Source organism: Leptonychotes weddellii, chromosome 10 (genome assembly GCF_054177405.1).
Source record: "Leptonychotes weddellii isolate Sample4059 chromosome 10, ASM5417740v2, whole genome shotgun sequence".
Classification (NCBI taxonomy): Eukaryota; Metazoa; Chordata; class Mammalia; order Carnivora; family Phocidae; genus Leptonychotes; species Leptonychotes weddellii.
This window is the reverse complement of record NC_138378.1, coordinates 56,818,241-56,842,354: the sequence shown is the minus strand read 5'-3', so window position 1 is coordinate 56,842,354 and position 24,114 is coordinate 56,818,241. Positions and strand designations below refer to the sequence as shown.

The 24,114-nt window shown below is 48.6% G+C and overlaps 1 protein-coding gene, 1 long non-coding RNA gene and 1 pseudogene across 3 annotated transcripts in view; 1 reads left to right on the top strand and 2 right to left on the bottom strand.

Moving 5' to 3' along the window:
- LOC145723890 (uncharacterized) overlaps positions 1 to 24,114 on the top strand; it is a 1,084,435-nt gene that overhangs the window by 369,475 nt on the left and 690,846 nt on the right. Inside the window, exon 3 of one of the 2 annotated variants that reach the window (XR_014149271.1) lies at positions 2,495 to 2,572. The exons of the other annotated variant lie outside the window; for it this stretch is intronic. This is a non-coding gene — a long non-coding RNA (uncharacterized LOC145723890). Of the gene's footprint in view, positions 1 to 2,494; positions 2,573 to 24,114 lie in introns of those variants that run through there. 2 annotated transcript variants of the gene reach the window in all.
- Positions 399 to 815, bottom strand: LOC102749284 (small ubiquitin-related modifier 2 pseudogene; annotated as a pseudogene).
- Positions 14,316 to 18,581, bottom strand: TMEM247 (transmembrane protein 247). The gene is made up of 3 exons (XM_006740605.2): positions 18,465 to 18,581; positions 17,555 to 17,893; positions 14,316 to 14,504 (listed from the first exon to the last, which is right to left on the bottom strand). Exons 1-3 carry the CDS (start codon positions 18,579 to 18,581, stop codon positions 14,316 to 14,318), a joined length of 645 nt encoding a protein of 214 aa, XP_006740668.1.

Below are 24,114 nucleotides of genomic sequence, written 5' to 3'. Positions count from 1 at the left end.
CACAGGTAACAGCGACATACCAGAAAATATTTAAAAATTATAATTTACAAAATTTCTAAAATTATAAAATTATCCTTGGTTGTACAATGATAAATGAAAAACTTTAAAATTCTCCAGTCGAAGAAAGTATTTAAGAATTTCCATATTGTTCTTTCTTTGTCCAACAGTGAGAACAAACTAACTTTCTGGGATATAAAGGTAAGAGCTGAAGGAGCACGCCACTAATGGGAAAAGGGGCTATTTTCATAGAATCAGTATTTCTCCCCACCTCATCTCCCTTTGCTGTCGATCAAAACATACCACTGGCCATTTAGTTAAAAAAAAAAAAAAACAATAAAACGCAATATGCTTGTGCACATACACACTTGATGTTCAGGAAAGGAATGGGGAGGGGAAATGGAAGACTAGAGAAAGCTGTGCTGTACGAGTCAGGATGTGATGGACCCAAATCACAGTTTTTAACTGCAAATGTCTTCTTGGCCTGCAGAATCAGAGTTCTGGAGTAGAGCAGCAGGTTCCCATTTTAGTAGACACCTCCCGTCTGCTGCTGGGACACAGCCAATGTATCTTCCTCCTGTTTCCAATCCAACCGTGCAGGCTTGTCTGTTTCCTTAATTGGCTGCCTGTCAAATCGGAATCTGATCTGCCTCATTGACAAGCCCTGTCGTTCGCGATAGGCTTTCATTAGTTTACTAAGTGCTGTATATGCCTCTTAATGTTACAGTGCACCATGGAACCATCCTGCTGGCCACCTTCACATCAACGTGATGGTGGTTCTCAGTCTTGACTCCTTCCTGGGGCTTTTCCTTGGCCATGGGGAGCGTGGAGTCTCCTCGGCTGCCGCTTCACAAAAGGGCACCAGGTTTGCAGTGAGAGAGCCCACAAGCAGCGCCAGGGGCGGCAGAAGCGGGACATGAGCTCATTTAACTGTGTAAAATGCACCAGCTTTTCCGTTAGGTCCCCAGGACAGCACGTGCCCCTCCCCTTCTTTGTTCCAAAGAAACTGCTCGGACCCCACAGAAATAGGAAAGCAAGTAGGCAGTCATCAGCCAGTTCAGATAGCGGGGCGGGTCTCTTTCTAGGCAACGCTTTTTATTTTTCTTTCTCCTGAAAAGCTCCCTGTAGCACTCTGGGGCCAATGACATCCCTTTCCTTACAGAAAGTACCATTAATGTCAGCTTTGTCTTCAGTAGCCAGAACTTAAATGTATTATTTGCACACATCGCTCTATCCAAATTCCCTCCTCCCTTTCTCCTTATCAGGGACGCTTCCCTGCCATAGGGACTGCGAAACCTGGGCTTAGCCCCACTTCTTAGCGTTTTGTGCCGTCACCATACTTACAGAATCTTCCGGTTTTCTCTTGGCTCTTTACAGCATGTCCCTCTTCTAGACCACTCAACCCCTGTCTCTTCCTGACTCCTCCTGCCTTCTGGAACCTTTCTTCGCCCACTGGGCTCTGGAATCCTCGGACTCGGACACACCCTTGGACTCTCACCCCCTTGGTTTGTCTCATGTATTTTGGAGATTGGGTTTGTTTTCCTGGAAAGGGAGCTGCCCCCTCTCCTGTGACTTGCCAGATTTTTCCCACCTTGAGCCATGAGGGTCACTGACCCCCAAGGGGGGTGGAATTGGAGATAAGGTACTGACTCTGGCCCTATAAGAACAGAAAGATCTGGTAAGCAGGATGGCACTGGATATATCTTGAATGAATAAAGCCTGGCTCTATGGAATCATAACCTGGTCTTCCACTGAGTCCCTTGGGCTTTGGATTAGACTTACTCCTACTCTCTCTGGTTGTTGTGTGACCCGCCAGGGTCACATCTCCATCTGTTGAGTGAAGAACCAGGGCCTCATGACCAAGTTCCCTGGGACTCCTCAGACCCCCAGCTTCCCACTGCTGGCTTCACCCACTATTGCTGACCCTTGATCTCCTCTGATCTCTCTTTCCAGGCTTCCTTCTCGTGCTTACCCGATGCCACACATGCTAGCCTCTGGGATCCCTGCCCCTCTTATGGGGCCATGGGCAGGGCTGTCCCCTCGCACGGGCGAGGATAAACTGCAAATCTACTGGTCTCTCTCCAACCAAGGGCAAGGCATGTTTCTAGCCTGCACTTGCAGACCAGGCTGGGTGGGTGTGGTGTGGGTGTGGGTGGAAGGGTTTGGAGAGTGGTGGGAGAAAGCTTAGTTAGGCCTTAGGCAGTCCCACTTGGGACACAGAGAGCACCAATAAGGCATCATGCTTCCTGTCTTCAGGCTCTTGCCCACTGGAGACAATCCAGACTTGGATCTCAGTTTGAGGTCTTAATAATAGTGGTTTCTATTCTCTACACAGCACCATGCAGTCCTTCCATAAGGGAATCCGTGATGTTTATAGGCCAGAGCCCTGGGGTGGGAGATTGCAGGCCTGGGTTCTATTTCCAGGATTGCCATTCATTGGCTACGTTAGCAGAGTAACTCACCTTTTCTTTTAAGATTTTATTTATTTTTTTGACAGATAGAGACACAGAGAGAGAGGGAACACAAGCAGGGGGAGTGGGAGAGGGAGAAGCAGGCTTCCCGCTGAGCAGGGCGCCTGATGCGGGGCTCGATCCCCCAGGACCCTGGGATCATGACCTGAGCCGAAGGCAGACGCTTAATGACTGAGCCACCCAGGCATCCCAAAGTAACTCACCTTTTCTATGCCTTAATTTTCCAATCAGTAAAATGGTAGAGAAAATGCCTATTCTCATAGGGGTGTTTTGGCAGTGAATTGAAATAAAACAAAGGCAAAAGAGATGCTTATGTCCTTAGAGGTGGTAATGCTGTTGAGTTTAGGAAGAGATGCTAATTTTAATGACTGAACTTTAACTCAGTGAAAAATTTTTATCATACAAGAAATAGAAAAACATTATAGAAGTCAAAATTTTTTATAAATCACATATAATTTTACCATCCTGATACAGTTATTTTCTTTTTTTCATATTTCACAGTGATATTCAAATAATTTTGCATGATATGCCTACCATTTTTCTCCTCATATATAGAATTGCTTGGTCTTTATAAACCTCATTTTCAATGCCGACAGATTCTTTTACCTAATATGTTTTGTAATTGATTTTAACTGTTCAAACAGTAATTGACATTTGAGTTATTTTCAAGTTTTTATTATAATAAACAGTGCTGCAATTAGCACGTGGCTTTTTAGTGGAATCAATCTGTATATAGCATTTTGTCTACTTGTTAAATTAATACACACACTTTGTTGAAAAATTTAAAGATCCAGAGTAGTATAAAGCAAATTTAAATCACAGGTAATTGTTCCACTGAGAGATACCATTGTGAAAACATAGAGTCTGTCCTTCCGTTATTTTTCTGTGCATATATTGGGGGGGGGCATGTGTGTGTATACACATTACTGGCCTATTGGTGCATGCACCGAGTTGCATCCTGATTCCTTTCTACTGTGGCAGGTAGTTAAGAGCATGGGAGTTAAGAGGCTGGAGGCCCGGTTCAGAGTCCTTGAGTTTAAATCCTGTTTCTGCCACTTGCTCAGTTAAGCCCTTTGGTTAAACTCTATGCCTCAATTTTCACACTTTATTTGCTAGTCAACCTTAGGCAAGTTCCTCCTCCAGGCCACAGTTTTTAGAAGAAGGATAATGACGGAATCTGTCTCGTATGGGTGTAAGAATCAATCTATATAAACCATTTAGCAGAACATCTGGCACGTAGGAAGTGCTCAACAAATATTCCCCATGGTCATTTTTTCCATGCCATGACAAATTCTTGAAAAATCACCATTTTAAACACCTGAGTACTGTTCTTTTATACCCTAATCTATTCAAGTTCATCATATATATTTTTTAGCTTCTGTAACAAGGCAGTGATTTTTGCGTACCTAAACCTTCGCTCCAGTTGATGTTATGTCCATAGACAAGCATCCTAGAACTGGAATTAAGGGGTTAAGAATATGACGATTTTTAAACGACTCTTTACTACCATGCCAAATTGCTTTGGCAGAAAAGATTTTAAAGAACGGGGCTTAAGCATGGTTTTCGATCTCGGATTCTTTTTTCCCACTCCCTTCCTTTCTTTCTTTCCCAGCCCTTAAATCATAGCATTTGAAGCCGTACCCTTCAGGGTCCTGGACTTTTGAAACGGTCCCTTGGTGTGAAACGGGCGAGGGTACTCGAGAAAGAGGAGGAGAGAAAACTGGTTTGAAAGTCACACGCCCCGACTGTCTTAGTAAGTGTACCAAAGTGACAGATGCGGAGAGGGTCATGTGACCTGAGCGTGACCGCATAGCTCCCCGCTCCCCACGCCGCCCGCCCGGAGCGGACCCGCGGTGGCAGGAGGAGGAGGGCATCTTCATCGCGCCTGCTTGGCGGGTTACCTAAAGGAGCCCTGGGGATTTGGGAACGCTCCTTGGTTCCCTGGGCGCCAAGAAGGGGGACGCTAGGAAGCCCAGACTTCATCGCACGTTTAGCTAGTATTTGCTGAATGCTAACTGGGTGCCCAGTTCTGGCTGCAGGCCAGGCTCGGTGCCAGGCTCTGTACACATTTCATCTGCCTTACTTATTATGTCCATCTTACTGGAGACCCAGATAAGAGAACTCATGGCCGTGCTGGGAGTGAGGACGAGCCCAGAGCCACAGAGACCTGGAGGAAGCAGTGGGGGGAGGGGGTGTGTGTGCACGCGCGCAAAGTGGGCCCAGCCAGAGTGGGCGTGGGGGCTGGGGTGGCGCTCGGGGAGAAACCCAGCGGTGGAGGCAGCAGGGGCAAACCCGGGCTCACACCGACCTGACAGGGCATCTGGAGTGGAGGGAATGGCATTTTAGAGGAATACTTAAAATAAAACGAGAAAACAAAAAAGACAGGAGGAAAGTATTGATTGGATGGAGGGAGATCTCCTTGGCCCATTTCCCACCAACCCAGCGCCAGGGAGAGCCCCCCCAGCTTTGAGAATGCCCTCAAGTCTCCCAAGATTTAGGAGCATATTCAAAGTTGTTGGTTTGGCATTCATTCTAGGCCCCCGTTCCTTGGAGGCAAGAGCCAGGCTTGGGGGCCCTTGTGGCGGGGGGTGTCTAAAGTTTTTCTTGCAGACTCCTAAAAGAATCGTGGAAATCTAGGTACCCCCCTTGCACATTTGTAGGAGCAAACATTCAATTTATTTTTCATAGTATAGTTACATAGGGTGTGCTCTCTGGTGTGTGCAAATATTGACATTGAAAAATAAAACTGTTTTAGAACTCTGAAAAATATTTCCAAATGAAATACTATAGCGTTGGATACCCACTGCCATCCTTTTAAAAAACACGTGAAGTTCCTAACAGTAGGAACGATGTCATCTTTCCTTTTTCTCTTCCAGTTTATATTTTCATTCTACTTTCCCTACAGAAATTTATCCTCATATATTTTTATGATTGAATGACTTTTATGTATCGCCTTATCATACTTCCCTCCAAAAGCTATGTATATAAAATGCATTATTTTTTTATGTTTCCTGTGACCACAGATTCTAAATGTTAGAGAACATTTTGTCTGGATTTGTACCATGACAGCTAGGATACAATTAATCAAAGCAAATGCTATTAGGAATTTTAATAGATACTAAGGAAACATAAAAAATAAAGCTTAATTGGAAATACATTCCTTAACGAGATGAAGTTTTTTTCCTGCCCTAATTAGTTCCTATATCCATGGATGAATATTACTCATTGCTAGATGAGGTCATGGTTCAGCATTAATTCATTCATGTGTGTGTGTGTGTGTTTTAATAGATGCGAGAGCTGAGCTCAGAAGCCTTTTCACACACATAAGTACAAAGGAATAGAAGGAGTTTGTCAATCAATTTTATAAATTCCTTTTGAGTTATATGCCAAAGATCATATGGGTGGGTCATTAAAAGTCTATCTGCTGACAATTGAAGAGATCCTTCACTGTGAATGAAAGCAGAGAATTGGAAGCTCATGGATTTGCCCAGTCATTAGTCATTCCTTCCTCAACGTGGATACCAGGATTTAGACTGCAGCTTTGTTGTACCATATATTTTTTTCCCCAAGTTAATGCACCATGGTAAGATTTGGGATGGGTGAGGGGTGTGCCTTTCTTTTGAGAGGTGGGAGAAGGGTGATTGTGAAATGGGAAGTAGGAGGGGAACCAGCAGCATCCCTGGACCATGACCTCTGACTTCCGTGAGCTCGGGCAGGACACTTGCAGGGGAAAGCCCTTGTGGAAGTTGAGGGCTCATCCTGTGAGGCTCTTAAAATGACCCACGCGCAAATACGTGCCCTGTGACGATCTCTGGGTATCCCAAGACCTCCTGCGCCCTGGTTTGTACTGGTCCACGGCTGGATGGATGGGCAAAGGAAGGGAAGTGATGGGGGCAAGTGGGTCCTGGAGGTTCTGAAGGTCTCTTCGCAGGAGGGGGCAGCGCTCTGGGCAGAGGGGCCTCCCTGAGGGGTGGTCGTCTATCTGCAGGGCCTTTCTGCGGAGGGGCAGCAACAGCAGTGATCCGAACCCAGGCACGCTGGCTGCAGTCCGACTCCAGGTCCAGGCTCTTCTCTCAGAGCTTTCCTTCTCCTTTTGGTTCAGCCTCCTTTGAGCTGTTGAAAGAACTTCCTTCTCATTCTTCTGTGCAGGGCCTCTGCAGGCCAGGGCAGGGTGCTCACAGACCAGTCAGAGTGGAGAGGAGTGCCGTGGGGCCAACCAGGGCCAGAGAAAGCGAGAGCCCCCGACAGAGTGCTGGCTACTTGGCTGGCTTGCCTCTCCTCTCCGTCTGGGCATTGTCCTTCTAGCTCCATTAGCCAAATCCTACCCATCCTTTGTGGCCCAGTTCAGATGCCACCTCCTCCTCCAAGAACCCGGCTCCTCCGGCCCACTGTCATCTCTCCCATCTCTCCCATCTCTCTGGCTTCCTGTCATGCCTTCAGTCTGTAGACATTAATCATATTGGAGATGGTGGGGCGGGGTTTACACTAGAGCAGTGGTTCTCAACTGGGGGCGATTGGGACCCCCAGGGGACGTTTGGCCATGTCTGGAGACATTTATTATTATCACAACCAAAACAGGGAGCCTGTTATTGTGGGTAGAGGCCAGTGAGGCTGCTAAATATCCTGCAATGCACAGGACAACCCCCTACCCCCCAGTCCCCATCAAGCAAAGAATTATCTGGCTCAAAATGTCCACAGTGCCAAGGGAAACTCTGGACAAGATGCCCCAACCCCTCAGGGTGCCCCAGAGCAGGGCTGTTTTCCCTCAAGAAAACTCCTGCTGAGTTTGTGTACGTGAGAACTCCACCTCTCGCCATGTCTCCCAAACTCCACCTAAACTGGTTTAGGTTCATCTCCACATCTTTCTCCACAGACAGGCTGGGAGCAGATGCCATGATATTTCCTCCATTTGCTATTGCCAATCCCAGGTTCCAACTTATATAATCCTCTTTTCTTTAGCCCAATGGGAAAGCCCTTGTGTCATTCAGAACACTTGGCTCCAAGTGACAGATAACCAATTCAAATCAACGTTAACAGCAACTGAAAAGCTTTAGGGATGTCTCTTATTTCCGGTACATCCAGGGGCTCGAATCATGCCAACAAGGACTCGCTTTCTCCTTCCTTCTCCTTCCCACCCGTCTCTCCCTGTCAGTGTCTTATCTCCTCTTGGCTCTGTTTTTCTCTTTGTAAGCTTTATTCTCACGCAGGTTTTCCCCTAGTGGAACAAGATGGCCACCAGCCCCTGCGCATATACAGTCTACTGGCTCAGAGCTTATCTTCCCAGGAGCTCTAGCAAAAGTCCCAGGTTTGAGGCCCATTGGTCAGGCTTGCGTCACGTGTCCGCACAGAAACTAATCATTCGGACCAGGAGATGGAATGCTCTGATTGGCTGGTCTGGGTCTTGGGCCAACCCTTGATCGGAAATCAGCCCCCTTGAACTTCACGGACTAAGATTAGGGAACACGGACCTCCCCCGAAAGAAAATCAAGGGGAAACGAATGCTGTACATACACAGTGCACATCACTGGAGCCGTCCTATGGACTGGCCTGTCTGGGGTCTGCCCCACTAGTTTGTGGTATCTGTTCAGCGGAGATCCCTGCTCCGTGTGATAAATTCATTCCCTAGGCGAGTCTAGAAATCAGTATCCAGGATGTTAGCCTTCCTAATCAGGGATTGTAATGGAACATGAACAAATCCTTATCCAAGAAGCGTAGCCCTGAAGGTGGAATTATAGGCTTTAGGGCAGGACAGTGGAGAACATATTTTTAATTTATCTGTGCCAGGGATGAGCCAAATCGGGTGGCGGAGGTATAAGAGGGGAGCCATAGACAAGGAGTCATAGACAAGGTGCCTGGGTGGAGAGGAGAGAGCTGGTTGTAGGCAGCAGCCCAACATAGCTCTTCTCTGAGATTCCCCTCACTCTTTCTCCCCCTTTCCTGATTCCTCGGTCGCCATGGCAACTAGTGATGCTCCCTCCCCCTCTTCCCCTCTCTAGCTGGCTCTGCTCCCCAGGCCCCACCACTCTGTCTGACCAACCTCACAGAGCTGTTGCCTGCCTCCCTCCACCTTGCTCAGCCTGGACACCCAGCTTTGCCCTCCACCCCTAACACACTCTCCTGCCTCATTTCCCTACTTCCAGGCCACTGCATTGCCCCTGCTTTAGTCCCGATCCAGGCTTGAGCCAAATTCCCATCTTCCTTCAAGAAGTTGTAGGGAAATTAGATTTTTGCCACTCTAACTGGATTTGAAATGCATTAAGAGATCTGTCTCTTGAAACACCTCAAGGCGAGACAGTTGTGGAGGGCAGAAAGATCCCTCACTGCTGCTTCCATGCTTAAACACTGCTGGAATGAATCACGTTCTATTTTTGTACCAGGAGAGCTTTCTGTTTAAATAAATCCCCTAGCTGGTCTCTGAGTGAAACAGAGACTCTACCATAAAGGAAATCACATCGCAAGTTCAGAGGCTCTGAGCCAGTGGGCCCATGGACTTTTGTTAGGTCCACAGTATGGCTAAAACAATTTATTTTTTTTTAAAGATTTTATTTATTTATTTGACAGAGAGAGACACAGCGAGAGAGGGAACACAAGCAGGGGGAGTGGGAGAGGGAGAAGCAGGCTTCCCGCAGAGCAGGGAGCCGGATGCGGGGCTCGATCCCAGGACCCTGGGATCATGACCTGAGCCGAAGGCAGATGCTTAATGACTGAGCCACCCAGGTGCCCCTGGCTAAAACAATTTAAAAATTAAAAAAAAAAAAAAAAGGAACCAACTCAGTTCACTATCAGCAGGTATCACATAAAAAGATTGGATTCCTGGCTGTCCTTGAACTGGACACAGGGTCAGCATCCTGACAGGGTGAAAATGGGTGGGAGGGAGGCGAGTGGGGGCTGCCTCCACACGGGCTCATCATTTCCAGGTAGCCACACCTGGCCAGCTTCCCTGTTTTACCTGCCCCACGTGGGCCCTCCGGGCATGCCAGGTTTTGACTCCTGCCCTAGCTGATCTGTTTTGAGAATCAGGGTTGTCCTGCACTGTGTGGTTTGCTTAGGGCAATTATCTGGAGTTCCTCTGAAGGTAGGCCAATAGCTGAAAGCAGGTGAGCTTTCTATACTTTGCTATGCTTCCAGAGTCTTCCAGTCGAAGCTCATCATTTTCTAGGAACCCACTCAGTCAAGTTCTGAAATGGGCTGGGTGGGGGAGTTGGGAGGGTGCTTTGTGTTTGTGAGGATACAAATATCACCCAGAAGTGAACGTCAGTGAGAGTGAACGCTAAGATTTCTCTCTGGGTCTGACCACCTCCCTCCTCTTTCGTACACCTGCCATGGTATCCTGGTCTTCACAGAGCCAGGGATGGCTGATTGAAGAGAGAAGACCCCCCGGGCCAGCTGCAGACTCCCTCACCTGACTTGGGGGACCCAGTAGATGTTGGGTGGGGTCCAGAGGAACTTTGAGCGTGGATGTCCCACTCACCTCTCAAGAAAATGGTGGGTGTGAGTGGAACAGGTGGGCCAGTGAGTGAGGACTTCCATCCTTGTCCCCCCTCAAAGACATTTCCCTTCACAGCCTTTGGTGGGAGGAAATGAGAAACTGGGTAGAATTAAAAGGTAGCTTTTTAAGCCAATACCTTTGAAGCTGCTACCCCTAAGTATACATACTTGGAGAGACCCAGTGGGTCCGCACCATACCATCTGAAATACAGTAACAGCATTCTTCATGTGTGTTATCCAAGCAGCTCTGAATCTTCATCCACAAACCCAAGTACACAAGACATAGTTTTTTTTTTTTTTAACATCAACTTTCGGCTCCTTCTCCTTGCCACAGGTGGTCTCTGCCACCTTCTGGCTGAGTTAGCTCAGGCAACTCCTGAACCTCTCTGAGTGGGTTTTCCCAGATGTAAAGTGGGGATGGTAATAGTGCTCCCTGGGGAGTGGCCTCTGGATGAAATGCTAGGACACAGAGTGCACTGGACAGGGCAGAGTCCCCAGGGGGCACTGAGTAAGTGTGTGCGCCCCTCCCCCCTCTCCCGGAAGCCTTCACAGAATGCTTTAGCTCACGGAGCCTTTCTCAGGTTGCCCACTGCATCCTTTCCTTCACTGGCTTGTTCATTTATTTGTTAAGCACTGGTACGTCTCCAGCAGTGGGGGGCTCCCCGCAGCCACACTATTAGCCAGCGCCCGGAGCTTTCGCGGGGTACCGGGGAGAAGAGCGGCTCCACTTTTGGGAGGTCCCGCACTGGCCTTTCCTGGGCTGGAGAGCAGCTCCTGAAACACCCCGCCCCAGCAACCCCCTTCTCAATCCAGGGTTGCCTTGCTCAGCACTTTCTGCACGGCTTTGGTGGCCGTCTTCCAAGGCCTGCTCTCTGCGCCAGGACCCTACAAAGCCTCCTTTGATGAGAAGTTTGAGGGAAAGCGACTGTGTCATTTGATACAAGAGAGGCTCATAGGGGTTAAGAGTGTAACTTTATTCTCTTATTTTGGGATTTTCTAGCCCAGAGAAAAATGATCGGCTGAATGGGCTGGGGGCAGAGGCCAGGAGGGGTAATGCCTTAGAGTCAGAGTCGGAAAGCCTGGGGTTTCCTCAGCCCTGTGATTTGCAGCTGCGGGCCTGGAGCAGGGCCTGACAGCCTGGAGCCGCCTCCTGCTCAGTCAGACTGGGCTTCTAGAGCTGGCGGTTGGACAAGGGGCCCACTTGGCCCGAGAGAAGGCCAATCCTCCCCACAGATCACCAGACGCAGCCTCCTCCACCCCTGGGTCTGCTCCAGGGGTCCCCACACCTTTTCAAAGGGCACGGAACCCACTGCCCTCCCTCTGGCCGATAGGGTAGCCAGGGATATATTCTCTCTCAGGGTGGGATTGAGAAGCATCACAAAAGGAGCCATACCCTGAGGGTCTCCTCCGTCTACCTCCAGGGCTGGCCTCATGGGCCAACCACTGGGGCTGTGGCACCAGCTGTGCTCAGGGGGACCCCCCCCCCCCGCCATCATGGGGGTGGAGGGCACATTTGGTTTCAGGCTCTGCTGCCGCAGCCTTGAAATTCTTAATAGGTTTTGAACATGAGACCTGGCATTGTCCTTTTGCACTGGGCCCCACAAATCGGGAGCCTGTCCTCTCCACTTCACCTGGCTCTTCGGGTCTGGTGGTGATCTCTACACATTCCCTGCTCCTCTCTTTACTAGTACCTCTCACTTGTATGGCTCTCCATTTACTTACCTGTCACTACAGCCCTGTGACGGGGCTCACCCCACCGACTCGGGGCTGAGGAGAAGGCTTCTGCGGGCATTTGTCCTGTGACCACAGGCCCTTTGATGCCACCCCTTTGTTCTCCTTGAGAAACAAAAATGCTACCTGCTGGCAGGATCTGTAAGCCCTCCTGCTTAGTGTGGGAAATGTGTGAGTCCAAAGCCGATCCTGCTCTTTGCTCTAAAGAGCTCCCAAACCCTTTGAGGGTGCTTAATAAATACTGACTAGTGAACCTCAGCTGTTGCCCCTTGGGCTAATTAAATCTAAATAAGTCACAGACTTTAAATTATGCAACAAGGCTTGGCCAAAACAGCTTAAAAATGCGGGAGCCCTAGCTTTCTGCTGTGCCCTGTGGAAAAATCCCATCTTTTAATCATGCTTAACCTTCCTGAAGGAACAGTGGCAACCTTTAAATAATGAATGAATGCATATTAGCAAGATTCTCCCAAGCTACACACACAAAAAGGAGCTAGATCAGAAAAGGGACAGAGGCAGAGACAGGCCTGGGGGGATTCCGGAAGTTTCTGGTAAATCCCTGAGTGCTGGGAGAGATCATTTGGTTCCTCAGAAGCCCAGAGCAAGGGCTCCTGAAGGCACAGAGGGAGGAGGGGCAGACGCCAGGCCACCCTGGGCTGTGCCAGATGTTGGGATGTGTTGGGGGTGGGCGGGCCTAGGATGCTACATTTCTAAGATGCCCCAGGCAATGCTGAAGAGGCTGGTCTTCGGATCCTGAGTAGCAAGGATTTAGGTTTTGTAATGCAGCTGCACTTTGCAATCAGCTCAGGCACTTTTGAAGTGACTGAACCGTAGATCAGATCTATTAAATTAGAATTTCTGAAGTCAGACCCTAGGCTTTGGTCCTGTTTTTTCCCCCACCACTGAGTTAGAGTTTAATTTACAGGTCATCCAAGTGAAGCCTGGAAACCTTAACCAACTTGCTGGCAGTCACCTGCTAAGGTGGGATTAGAAACAGACAGGGCTGAGAAGTGGCCTTTGGAGCCAAACCTGTCCCCTCTTCCCTCCTGCAGATACCAGCAGTCTCCAGGGCTCTCGTATTGTCCTCAGGCTTGGGGTTACAACCTGTGTGATTCCATCTGGGGAGCAGGAAAGATTCTTCCTTCTTTTCCTCCCTAAGCCTGCCTGAAACTTTACTACTGGTGTTTGATTGTCGGGCCTAAAGCTGAGTGGATCTTTGTAACGCGCAGGATCTGTTACACCCTCAGTCTTTAGCAGCTCGGTGTGCATGGGCTGGCCAGAGAGATGGGGGTGGGAGGCACTGGGCTCCGTTCTGTGGACTCTGGGACTCAGGAGAGGGAGGGACTCTAGGAGCAAATTTGCCTCTTGCAGCTTTGCTGAGGGCACTCAGCACAGAGGGGCATACCCTTGTAGTCCCAGGCCCCAGGCCGGGCTGCTACCTGGATGTATAAGATCCTGGGGCCTCCGGCAGAGGTCAGGATGAAGGCAGAGCTGTTCTAGTCAGGAGTCCAGAGAAAACCATGGCCTTCCTGCTGTGGTAAATGAAGGCTTAGGGCAGTAGTGCTGCAGTGGGCCAGGCCTGGATTGGCTACACTCATGCCCTGCCCCGTGTCTTACCCCCACCAAGACTGGCGCGGGGCTGGGGGAGTGCAAGCTAGGTCTAAGTCTACCATGGTAGACATAGTTATTCACTTATTCAATATCCATCCCTCTCTCTCCCCACACTGTCAGAATCCTAATTTTGTTCAAGGCTGCAAGAGTGCCCAGGTGAAAAACTTACCCCCTCAGATGCCCTGCAGCTAGGAGCAGCCCCATGACCCAATCTGACCAATGAGATGTAAGCTGAAGTCTCTAAGTGAGTCTTCCTAGAAAGCTTTTAAAAGCAGCCCCTGCTTTTCCCTCTCTTTTCTGACCTGGAATTGTGGATTTGATACCTGGAGCTACAGCAGCCATTTTAAGATCATGAGGCTGAAGGCCATGTGTGAGGAGAATAAAAGCCGAGTGCTAAGAAAGTGGGGCAAAAAGCAGCCTGGGTCTTCTCTGATTTCCTAGAGCAATTTCACTGGTCAGGGACTGCCTTAATTGGGACTGTAGAATAATCCAGGCTCATCTCCCCATTGTAAGGTCTTTAACTTAATCACCTTTTCAAGTCTCTTTTGCTATATAAGGTAATATATTCACAGGTTCCGGGCATTGGGATGTGCACATCTTTGGGGGGACTTACCCCCAAGCCTACCACAGCACCCCACACCTCAGAGAAGATCTGTGCAAGTGAGTAGATGTGGTGGATCCTAAACCAACCTGGTCATGATACGATTTCTGTGATTCTAGAAACCCCAAACCACTTCTCCCTCTAGATACCTCCCTAGCTTGGTCACTTCTGAAACCCTCCCCTCAGGGCACAAAGCATCTTCATCCACATTGAGAACTCAGGCTTCGTACAAGGCCTGAACACATTTCTTCCCACTAAAGTGTAAATGGTTGACAGCAGAGCCTTTCCTAACAGCAAGCTCTGATTGGAGGGAGGCTCATGTGAGGGAAGGAGGAGGGACGGAGGCCGGGGGCTAACTTGGATTGTGTCCTAGTGACCCGCTAGCATGGGGGTTCCCAGTGATAGAGGGAGAAGAGCACCTAGAAGTATGACCATAAAGTTTTAATCAAACAGAGCAAAATGGCCGCGATGCAGAACAGGTAGTGCTTGGAGAAGAGAAAGAAGACCATCTCCTTGGTGACATAGATTATGTGTATAAAGATGAAGCAGTACAGGAACATGGCAAACTGGTTCTGGGGGAGCAGGAGGTCCTGGAGGCCTCCTGAGAACTGTGGGGGAAAGAAGAGAGTGTCGCTGGCCAAACTTCACTGCTCGGTGGCCAGGCAGGTCTGGGTGTCAGTCCTGCTCCTGTCCCTTCTGGAATTTGACCTTGAGCAGGTCATCCTCCTCACCTGAGGGAAGGGTCACCGTGCCCCCATCACAGACTATGGGAGCAAGAGTGGGCCAAGAATGAAACATTCCTAGCAAGGTCATGGGCACATAGAGGGACCTCGTGGGTTTTCACTTCTTCAGTCTGCCCTTATCCCTCCTGACTCCGGCACCAGGCAACACCATCCTTTCTCCGCGTTCTCTGCTGCCTCTGAGTCACGCAGGTGGCAGACTCTCTCTGACTCTGAGATCCCCAGATCTGCACGCCGGTCTTGGGAATGTTCTCTGGATGGCTGGCCCTGACACTCAGCCTTGTTCTCTGCACAGTGGCACAATGAGAGGGTGTCCCTTGGGCACAAATGCCTGTTTCTGACTCTCTTTGTCCTGGCAAATGTCTCACAGGATCTGTCTGTGGTCTACTGGCCTGAGGTTGGGTCTCCCTGGGGGACGGGTGGTCAGAGACAGGTGATAGGGCCCCCCTGAACCCTCCCAGTATCGAGCCTGGGGAAAGCAGCTTGAGTTGTCTAGCTGATTCTGCCTGCATATTGCTCATTTCTGGAATCTATATAATTGAGGTCCAACAAGCCCCCATTTTAACTGTGGAAAGCATCAACATATAAGCATAGCAAAAGCTGACGTAACTATTTTGATCTATAGTTAAGAAGGCATCACCCATGGTTTATTCTTTAAAATATCTTTTAAAATCATGCCATGCTTTTTGTAAGCAGGCAGATGGCAGGGACCGGGATGCCCTAAGCTAGCTAAAAACATACTCACAGAGGTAGTTTTCAGTACAGTGAAATCTATCTACCCACCCATTCATCCAGATAAAGAGAGAGTGGGGAGGGGGCTTAAACATCAAGTCAGCTTTCCACCTGCCAATAAATGGACAAAACATAAAACACTTTGTAAACAATTACCAAAGACCGGGGTTGTGGACACACCATTGTTTGCACAACTACAGAAAATGTGAGGGCAAATCAATAAACCCGAGGGGGCAGAAAATGACTCCAGTGATGCCATTTCTAAGGTGAATAGCAAGGCAGGTTAAAGACCAGAGGAAGAAACCCAGGGTTCTAGTGGGGCGGGGTGGGGGGGTGGCTGAGTGGGTGGTCTGTGGACTTCTGCCGCCCAAAGCAGCCAGCATGTGTTTCTAGTCTGAAATGCTCATGGGTGATAACTATGATTTTGACAACCAAACATGCGTTTGTGAGACCTTTTAGACTTTTCACAACATTTTCAATGGTCTATCTTTTGAGCAGAAGACAGACAGCAGATAAGACTATACACCAAAGGCTTCCAGCTCATCCAACAAGAGTAAGATTTTCAAACTAAAAAAAGGAAAACAAATATGGTTAGAAGGAGGCATAGAGCAAACGCATAATATCTTAACCACAGGTGCTTTAAGGATTTTCAGGTTCGAACTCGGGACACATTTTATCCCACGATACTGAGAACAAAACCCCAAGCTTGGAAATGGAACTTATTAGTGAGAAATAAAAAAAAAAATCTCAGGAAATGTGCCAGAATCTTAGAGATGAGCAAATATTTTCTAGATTTTTAAAAGGAGGGGAAAAAAGATGGATTCCGGAGATCCCAGGTCAATAAGCTTGACTTGGCTCAGCAAAACCATTCAGTGTATAATTAAGCAGGTATTTTGTGAGCAAGAAAAAAAAAGATAACTGTTAAAACCCAGCATGTGTTCACTGAAAACAAATCATGCAAAACCAATCTCCTTTTCTTAAAAAAAAAAAAAAAAAAAGGACCAGTCATTTAGGGAAATGCTATAGGTAGCGTAATATCTTAATTCTGGGAAACCATCTGACAGGGTGTCTCAAGATAGTTTTTTGGACAAGGTAGAGAAATGTGAGCTGGATAAAATGTAACCCAAGGGTGCTGATTAATGGAACATTGCTAACCTGTAGGGAGATCTTTTAGTGGTATTTACTTTAGGTCATATCCTCCTCAACAATTATAGCAATGACTTGGATAAAGACAGAAGGCAAGTTTCTCAGAAGTGAGGATGACTCAGAGCTGGGAAGCATAGCTAATACATTACATTCCAATAAAATTGAAAAGTGATGAATGTAAGTTGTTGCATTTGGGTCAAGAAGTGAATTGCATGAGTACATAAAAATGGTAATAGCTAACATTTATTGAGTGCTTACCTAATGTGCCAGGCTCATCACAAAGTGCCTCACATGCATGCCCTCCCTCACTCCTCGATAGGGCCCTATGAGGCAGGGACTACTTTCTAGACGAGCACACCTAGGCTCAAGGAGGATTCGTAACTTGCCCAATATCATGCGGTTTGTACATGGTAGAGCCAGAGTTTTAACCAGGACTGATTTTAAAGCCCAGGCAACATGCTTTCAACAATGGCATCTTTTCGTTATTTAGGACTTAGAGTGGCCCAGTCTCACAGGGCTAAGCATTTCCCATCCCATTTGACTGAAACTAGGCTTTCTCATCCCCCATTTAATACAGATTAGGGGAGAGTGGTCCATTTCCTGGCTAGAGATGTCTAAATTTTAGATGGCAACAAGACAGAGTAATCCAACAGAACAAATGCAGCTCTGATAAGGGCGGGGGAGGGGTGATGGTTTTATCAAAATCCCTGGGCAGACTGCCGTAGGGCTCCCATCTCTTAAACGAGATGTAGAGAGGACTAGAGAATGGAGGAAGTCTAGTCACAGGAAACGTGGAGGACTTTTCCCTGAGAAGGAAAGCGGTGGGCAGGGCAGGCGGGTGGGCGGGTGGTTCCGGGGCCCCTCCCAGGGTCAGCTCTCCTTAAAGAGTTGATCTCAGCTCAGCAGGAACTTCCGAAGCAGCCGGCAGCCCATCTCTGGACCCAGGCGGGATGCAGGGGCAAAGCAGGTCAGTGGGCTCCCCCTGCAGGGCAGGGACGGGTGCCCCTGACCCTCGGGTTGCCTACTTCCCGGTCACCTACCAGGCGGGGCGTCACCTGCTGCTGCAGCTGCTCCATCACCTCCTCGTGCTGCCGCTGGCGCTCGTTCTCCTCGTGCAAGTACTTGAGCCGCGTGAGCTCGAACTCCATGCGCACTTTCTCCAGCTCCAGCTCGGTGTTGCGCTCGGCCCGCGGGGTCTCCGGGGCGGCCGGAGCGGGGGGCAGCTCCCCGAGTTCAGGTCCGTCGCCCGCCTGGCCCTTGGTGGTGGAGCTGGCCTTGGAGGACGGTGACTTGGGTGGCCCTGGGCAGCCTCCGTCCTCGCAAGCTTCCATCTCCTCCAGGTGGTCGTGGGAAGAGTCTGGCTTTGGGGACTCTGCCTCCTGGAGCAGTGAAGGGGCGATTCAGGGGACAGTGAAGAGTGGGCCTGGGGCTGGCCCTGTAAGGATCTAGGCTGAGTTCTACCCAGAGGTGCACTCACTGGGAGTTATAGGGAAGGGGAGGGCGCCCTGACATGAAGGAAGGGTGCCCTCAAGTTGCAAGGGGTGGCTTGAGGAGTTGAGGCAGAAGTCTATCTTCCTGGTAACTTTCCCACCCCCACTCTATCTAACTTTGAGACAATTAGACACCCAGTCCTCCTGGGGCTACAGAGGGAGGAACCTAAATGTAGGGGACCAACACAAGGGCTATGGGGGAGCCAGGTCCCTTTCACAGAGGGAGGACAGGGCCCTGAATGGGGCCAGCCTCGAGTGACTTCACAATCTTATTAAGGGCTACCTGGTCCCTGGTGACAGCCGGGGGCCAGTTGTGGGGGTGGGGTGCACATGACTTGCTCTTCTTCGCAGCTCTCTGGGATCTCCTAGCACTCAGCTCCTATCACATGTCCCCACGATACTCCCCTCCCCATGTAGGGACAGGTGGGGGCAGTGAAACGAGGCCCCCCCCCCCCCTTACCAAGAAAGCCCTTGATTTCCCTTCAGACATGGGGTCATCAGGCACCGCCTTGGGGAAAGTTGGGCAGCTTTCTCCTGCTCCCCGGGCTTCCATCATTTCTCGGTCCTCTGCTGCCATCCAGAAAACCACAATGCTGCCAACTGGGGCCAAAGGATATCTTTTAAGGTACTAACATTTGGTCTCACCAGATTCCACAGCTGGGCCACCATCACAATCCCCTGTCCTCATAATAACCCACATTCTACTAGTTGCTAGGGCCCCTCTGGCAGAGGCTATGACACACCTTTGAGGCCCATTATTAGGAACTGTAGGATGGGCCTTTGCCACCCTAGGGACAGCTTTAGACACTAGAATTCCACCACTTGAAATCCAGAGTTCTATCGTTGGAAATCTCCTCCCTTGGGTCCCTCTTTTAAAGGCAGACTGTATTGGGATGAGTTACAGTTAGCTCCTCAAATCCTGTTTTAGGCTGAATCGTGTCTGCCCCCAAATTCATATATTGAAGCCCTAACACCCAGTACCTTAGAATGTGACCTTATTTAGAGCTAGGGCCTTTCTAGAAGTGAGTAAGTTAAAATGAGGTCATTAGGGTAGGTTCTAATCCAATATGACTGATGTGCTTGCAAGAAGAGGAAATTTGGGCACGGACATGCACAAAGGAAGATGGAGTGAACATAAGGGAGAAGATGACCATCTACAAACCAAGGAGAGAGGTGTTGTTTTATCAGTGTTCTCCAGAGAAACAGAACATATATATATGATTTATTATAAGAAATTGGCTCATGCGCTTGTAGAGGCTGAGCGGGAGTGGCATGATCTGCTGTGTGTGAGTGGGAGCCCCAGGAAACCTGGTGGTGTAAATTCCAGTCCTAGTCCAAGGGTCTAATAGGCAGGAGCGCTGCGGGTTTAAGTCCCAGTCCATGGCCAGAAGACTGATAGCTCAGCTCAGGCAGTCAGGCAGAGAGAACCAAGTGGGAGTGGGAAGGGGCAGAGGGGGAAAGAGAGGAGAGGGAGAAAGAATCTGAAGCGGACTCCACACTGAATGCTGAGCCCACAACTGCGAGATCATGACCTGAGCCGAAATCAGGAATCGGATGCTCAACTGACTGAACCACCCAGGTGCCCTGTTTTAAATTTTTTTTAAAGATATATTTATTCATTTGAGAGCGAGCGAGAAGAGAGGGGGAGGACAAAGGGAGAGGGAGAGAGAGAATCCTCAAGCAGACTCCCTTCTGGGTACAGAACCCAATGGCGGTCTCGATCCCAGGACTCTGAGATCGTGACCTGAGCTGAAATCAAGAGTCGGACGCTTAACTGACTGAGCCACCCAGGTGCCCCTCTCCCAGGGTTTTATTCTATTTAGGCCCTCAAAGGATTATATGATGCCCATCCACAATGGGTGGGGCCATCTACTTTACTCAGCCCACCAATTCCAATGCTAATCTCTTCCAGAAATACCCTCACACACACATACACCGAGAAGTAGTTTGGGCACCCATGGCCCAGTCAGGTTGAGACAAAATTACCGACCGCAGGGCTGGAACAGACCCTTCCCTCAGAGCCTTTGGAAGGAACCAACTCTGCTGACACCTTGACATCCAGCCTCCAGAACTGTGAGAAAATACATTTCTGTTGTTTAAGCCTCCCAGTCTGTGGTGCTTTTTTTAATTTTATTTTTTTATTATTTTTTTTTTACTTTGTTGTGGAAGCCCTGGGACATGAATACAACTCCCCTAGGATTCACAGAATGGATTGAGTGGGACCAACAAAGAAACTGGGAGGCTGGGGGATATACTTTGCCATCTTCACATTTGTGAAAATGACAGAACACCTTTTCAGTAGTTGGAGGCAAAATTACATTATGGAAAAAGAAAGGATTGCATCTGAGTTTTAGCTTTACTATGCTCACTAGCTGTGTGGCCAAGGGAAAGTTATTCTACCCATCTGGGGCTCAGTGTCCTCATTTATAAATGGGGGCAAGATTTACCACTTCACTGCACTGTAGCCCTGATATGAAAACAGAGTGTATTTGCCCGCTACCTGCCTATGCGGGGGCTAGAAATCATCATCATCACCATCATCGTAAGGGGTGGGGTTGTCACTGGAGAAAAGAGAGTGCTTATGATCTACCATCTTGCAAATCTTACAGTTTGAAAACCATGGCTTTTGCCTCCCACCATTATGATGATGACCAGGGGAGCCGGCTCACAGTTACTGAGTAAGATGTTGATACTGCCTCAAGCACTAGAAGTAGGATTGCTAGATAAACACAGGATGATGCCCAGTTAAATTTGGATTGCAAGTAGATAATTTTTTTGTATAAATATGTCCTAAAAATTGCATGGGATGTTCGTATATTAAAAAAGTATTCCTTGTTTTTCTGAAATTCAAATTTAAGTGGAGATCCTGTATTTTTATTTGCTAAATCTGGCGTTAACTAGGAGAGACCTCCCCAGAGAAACAATGATGTATGATCAAATAATGAACTGTCATTAAAAATCACCAAGTACTAAAAAGCATAATAAGTACGATGGGCAGTTGTACCAGCTATCTATCAAACAACTATAGAATCTCAGTAATATAAAACAATAAACATTTATGTAGCTCAGGCATCTAAGAGTTGGCTGATCTAGGCTGGGTTCAACTAGGGGGCTTGTCCCAGGCAACTTCGTTCCACATGTCCCTCATCCTCTTCTTGGGAACAGTGGGTTAGCCTGGGAATGCTCTTTTCATGGCAATGGAGGGAACACAAGAGGCCTTGGAATTGGTACACCATCACCTCCATCTTATACTATTGGCTTTGGCCAATGATCTAGCCAAACTCAAAGTCAAAGGATGGAGAAATGTATTCTGCCTTTTTAGTGGAAAGAACTGGAAAGCCATAGGGTAAATGGTATGGCTACAGGGCAGGATGATGAAGTGTTGGGGCCCATCAGGCAATGTAGTCAGTCACTGTAGTTAAGAAGACCAGTGCTGATATGGCTGAAGCAGCTGGGAAGGGTTTAGTGGAAGATGCGATATGAAGGGTGGGTGGAATTTGGGCAAGAGGGAAGGGTCTGCATGAGCAAAATCTCAACCGTTCATTCTTATCCATTTTCCTCTCCACTTCTGCTCTTTGCCCCTCCCCACCCTGACCTTTTCCCAGGAGGCTGACCTCCACGAAACCGCATTAATTCATTAAGCGAAACTGTATGTTCCAAAGCAAAATAGAATCTAGGACTCTCATTTCTCCTGCCCCAAGGTAAGATCCTCACACACCCATCCTTTAGGGGACTCTGCAGGAAGCTGGGGACATGGGTCACAGGAGCCTTGGGTTGGTTTGGCACGCCTGGCAGCATGAAGAGGGTCTCCCCTCCTCCACCGGGCCCAGGGAAATGCAGGTTATAGTAAAGCCACATGAGGGAGCAAAGGAGACAGGATCACACCGGAGCCTCCCCAGGGCCATTCCGTGCTGGGCTCAGCTACACCTGTCCTGTCGCTGCTATAACGTGCTGGTTCTGGTGGTTCTGTGTCTCTGTGTCCTTTCACTTCTCACCAGCATCCACCACGTTTTCTCTACGTCATAGCTTCAGTGTATTTGGGGTTTCTGCTTCCTCTCAATTTCAGCTTACTGGTAACTGCAGCTTCGAATGGCCCATCGGGGTCCTGACTGCGTGGCCTCTCTCTGCATCTTTTGTCTTATGCTTGTCCTAACTATCTTAGTCACTCTTGACTTCCTAGTAGACTTTTCCAAAGGCAAGAGTCAGAATGACTTGGTTTATCTCTGTTTGGACAGAGCTCCTCATTCAAGCCACTGGGAAGCCTATGGTGCTCCCAGCGTGCTCAGCCAGGTTCAGCGCGGAGGTGGAGAAGTAGAGGTCAGGGAAGGCAGGGATGTGTAAGCAGCCTCCAGTTGTCCATAAGCAGGAGCCGTGGTGGGGGCGGGGGGATAGGTTTCCTTTAGAAGGGGTACTGGGTGCGGCCGGCACCATGTTATTTATGGGCACATTCATAGAGCAACAAATCAATTCGAGGGTTGGCCAATAACCAGATGAGAGACTTGGGTATTAGCACAGCGCTCAAAAGCTTTCATGTACATTGTCTCATTTGATTCTCAGAATGCCCTGGTGAGGCAATTTTAAAGCAGGTACAATTATTGCCTGACAAGCAAGGAACCTGAGTCACCCACAGGGAGGTGAGGAGATTGGTGTCTGAAGGGAAAGGACATTATTGGCAGAGACAGGACTGGAATGCAGGTTTCCCATCTCCTTCCCCGGTTTTTTTATATTAGATCATAAGGACAATCGTTGGGGCTCCAACTCTAAGAGGTGAGATGATTTTTTTACCTCGTGAAAATAAAGAAGTCAGTATGTACAATAGATATTTATGACGTCGTTGTTTATGATAGGAAAAGACTGCGGAAAAAGTTAAATTTCCATCAGAAGATCTCTGGTTAAATAATCTGTGCTGTACTCATGACAAGAATACTATGCACATTTAGGGGCACCTGGGTGGCTCAGTCGGTTAAGCGTCTGCCTTAGGCTCAGGTCATGATCCCAGGGTCCTGGGATTGAGCCCCGCATGGGGCTCCCTGCTCAGCAGGGAACCTGCTTCTCCCACTCCCTCTGCCTTCTTCCCTGCGCTCATGCTCTCTCTCAGATAAATAAAATCTTAAAAAAAAGAATACTACGCGTACTTAAAAAAGAATAAGACTTAAGAAAAAAATGAATAAGGGAGAGGCATCAGCGCAAATATGGCATGCTCTCCAAGATATATTATTCAGTGGAAAAGCAAAAACAGGACCCCCATATGTATTAAAAGATGAAAACACATTATACTTGGGTATGCCTAAAATACGCCCGGAAAAATACCTAGTAAATTGGTTCATGGTGGCTGTCTCTGAGGTGGGAGAGCTGAGGGGTTGGGGGTTTGGGGTGAGAGGGAGACAGTCTGAACTGTATAGCATTTTTGTACTCTGACGTTTTAAAAAAATCGTGTGCCTATATTACATTCTCAAAGATTTTAAAAGGAATCTGGATGAGAGAGCTTTGCTCAGTGTAGGTGAAGGACGTTTAGGGTACATAACTTGGTCTAATTGAGGACAGGCAGGGATCCTGGAGCCACTGGGTCATATCCACCCTACACCTCATCCCCCCCTTCTCGGACCCCCTCCCCAGTCTGCAATAGTCTCTTTACTTCAGTCCACGATGGAAGGCTTCCTGCTGAAATGTCTTCTTGCCTTCCTGGCTGCCTCAGATCCAGTGTTGTGGCTTTGGGACCCTTGAGCTTAGGTGTGCTGGTGCATAAGAGGGTCAGACTCATCACACCAACAAGAGCTTACATTTCTTGGGCACTAACCACGTACCGGGCACGCAGAACTTTTCCTGGACTATTTTACGTCATTTTTCAGAAGTGCCACATGAGTTAGGTGCCATTTGATCTCTGTCTTTCTAGAAGTGGTAACTGAGTTTCAGAGAGGCCAAGTCCCCTGCCCACAGTGACAGTTAGGAACAGGGGGAGCCTGTTAAGCACCAAAGTCCCTGTATTAAATTCCTTCCTGCTTGAAATATTTGGAACGGTTCCTGTTGTCCTGACTGAACCCTTGTTGCTACAGGGGGTATTCAAGAGGAGGAGGCACCTCGAGATGCTCAGAGGGTTCTGGGGGTTGGGG

Bases quoted from the DNA above. Each gene is read 5' to 3' on its own strand.
- TMEM247 (XM_006740605.2), bottom strand. From the start codon at position 18,581: ATGGCAGCAGAGGACCGAGAAATGATGGAAGCCCGGGGAGCAGGAGAA. The intron at 17,894-18,464 runs GTAAGGGGGGGG...TCACTGCTCCAG, and splicing joins GGAAATCAAGGGCTTTCTTG to GAGGCAGAGTCCCCAAAGCC. The intron at 14,505-17,554 runs GTAGGTGACCGG...TTTCCCCCACAG, and splicing joins AGCAGGTGACGCCCCGCCTG to TTCTCAGGAGGCCTCCAGGA.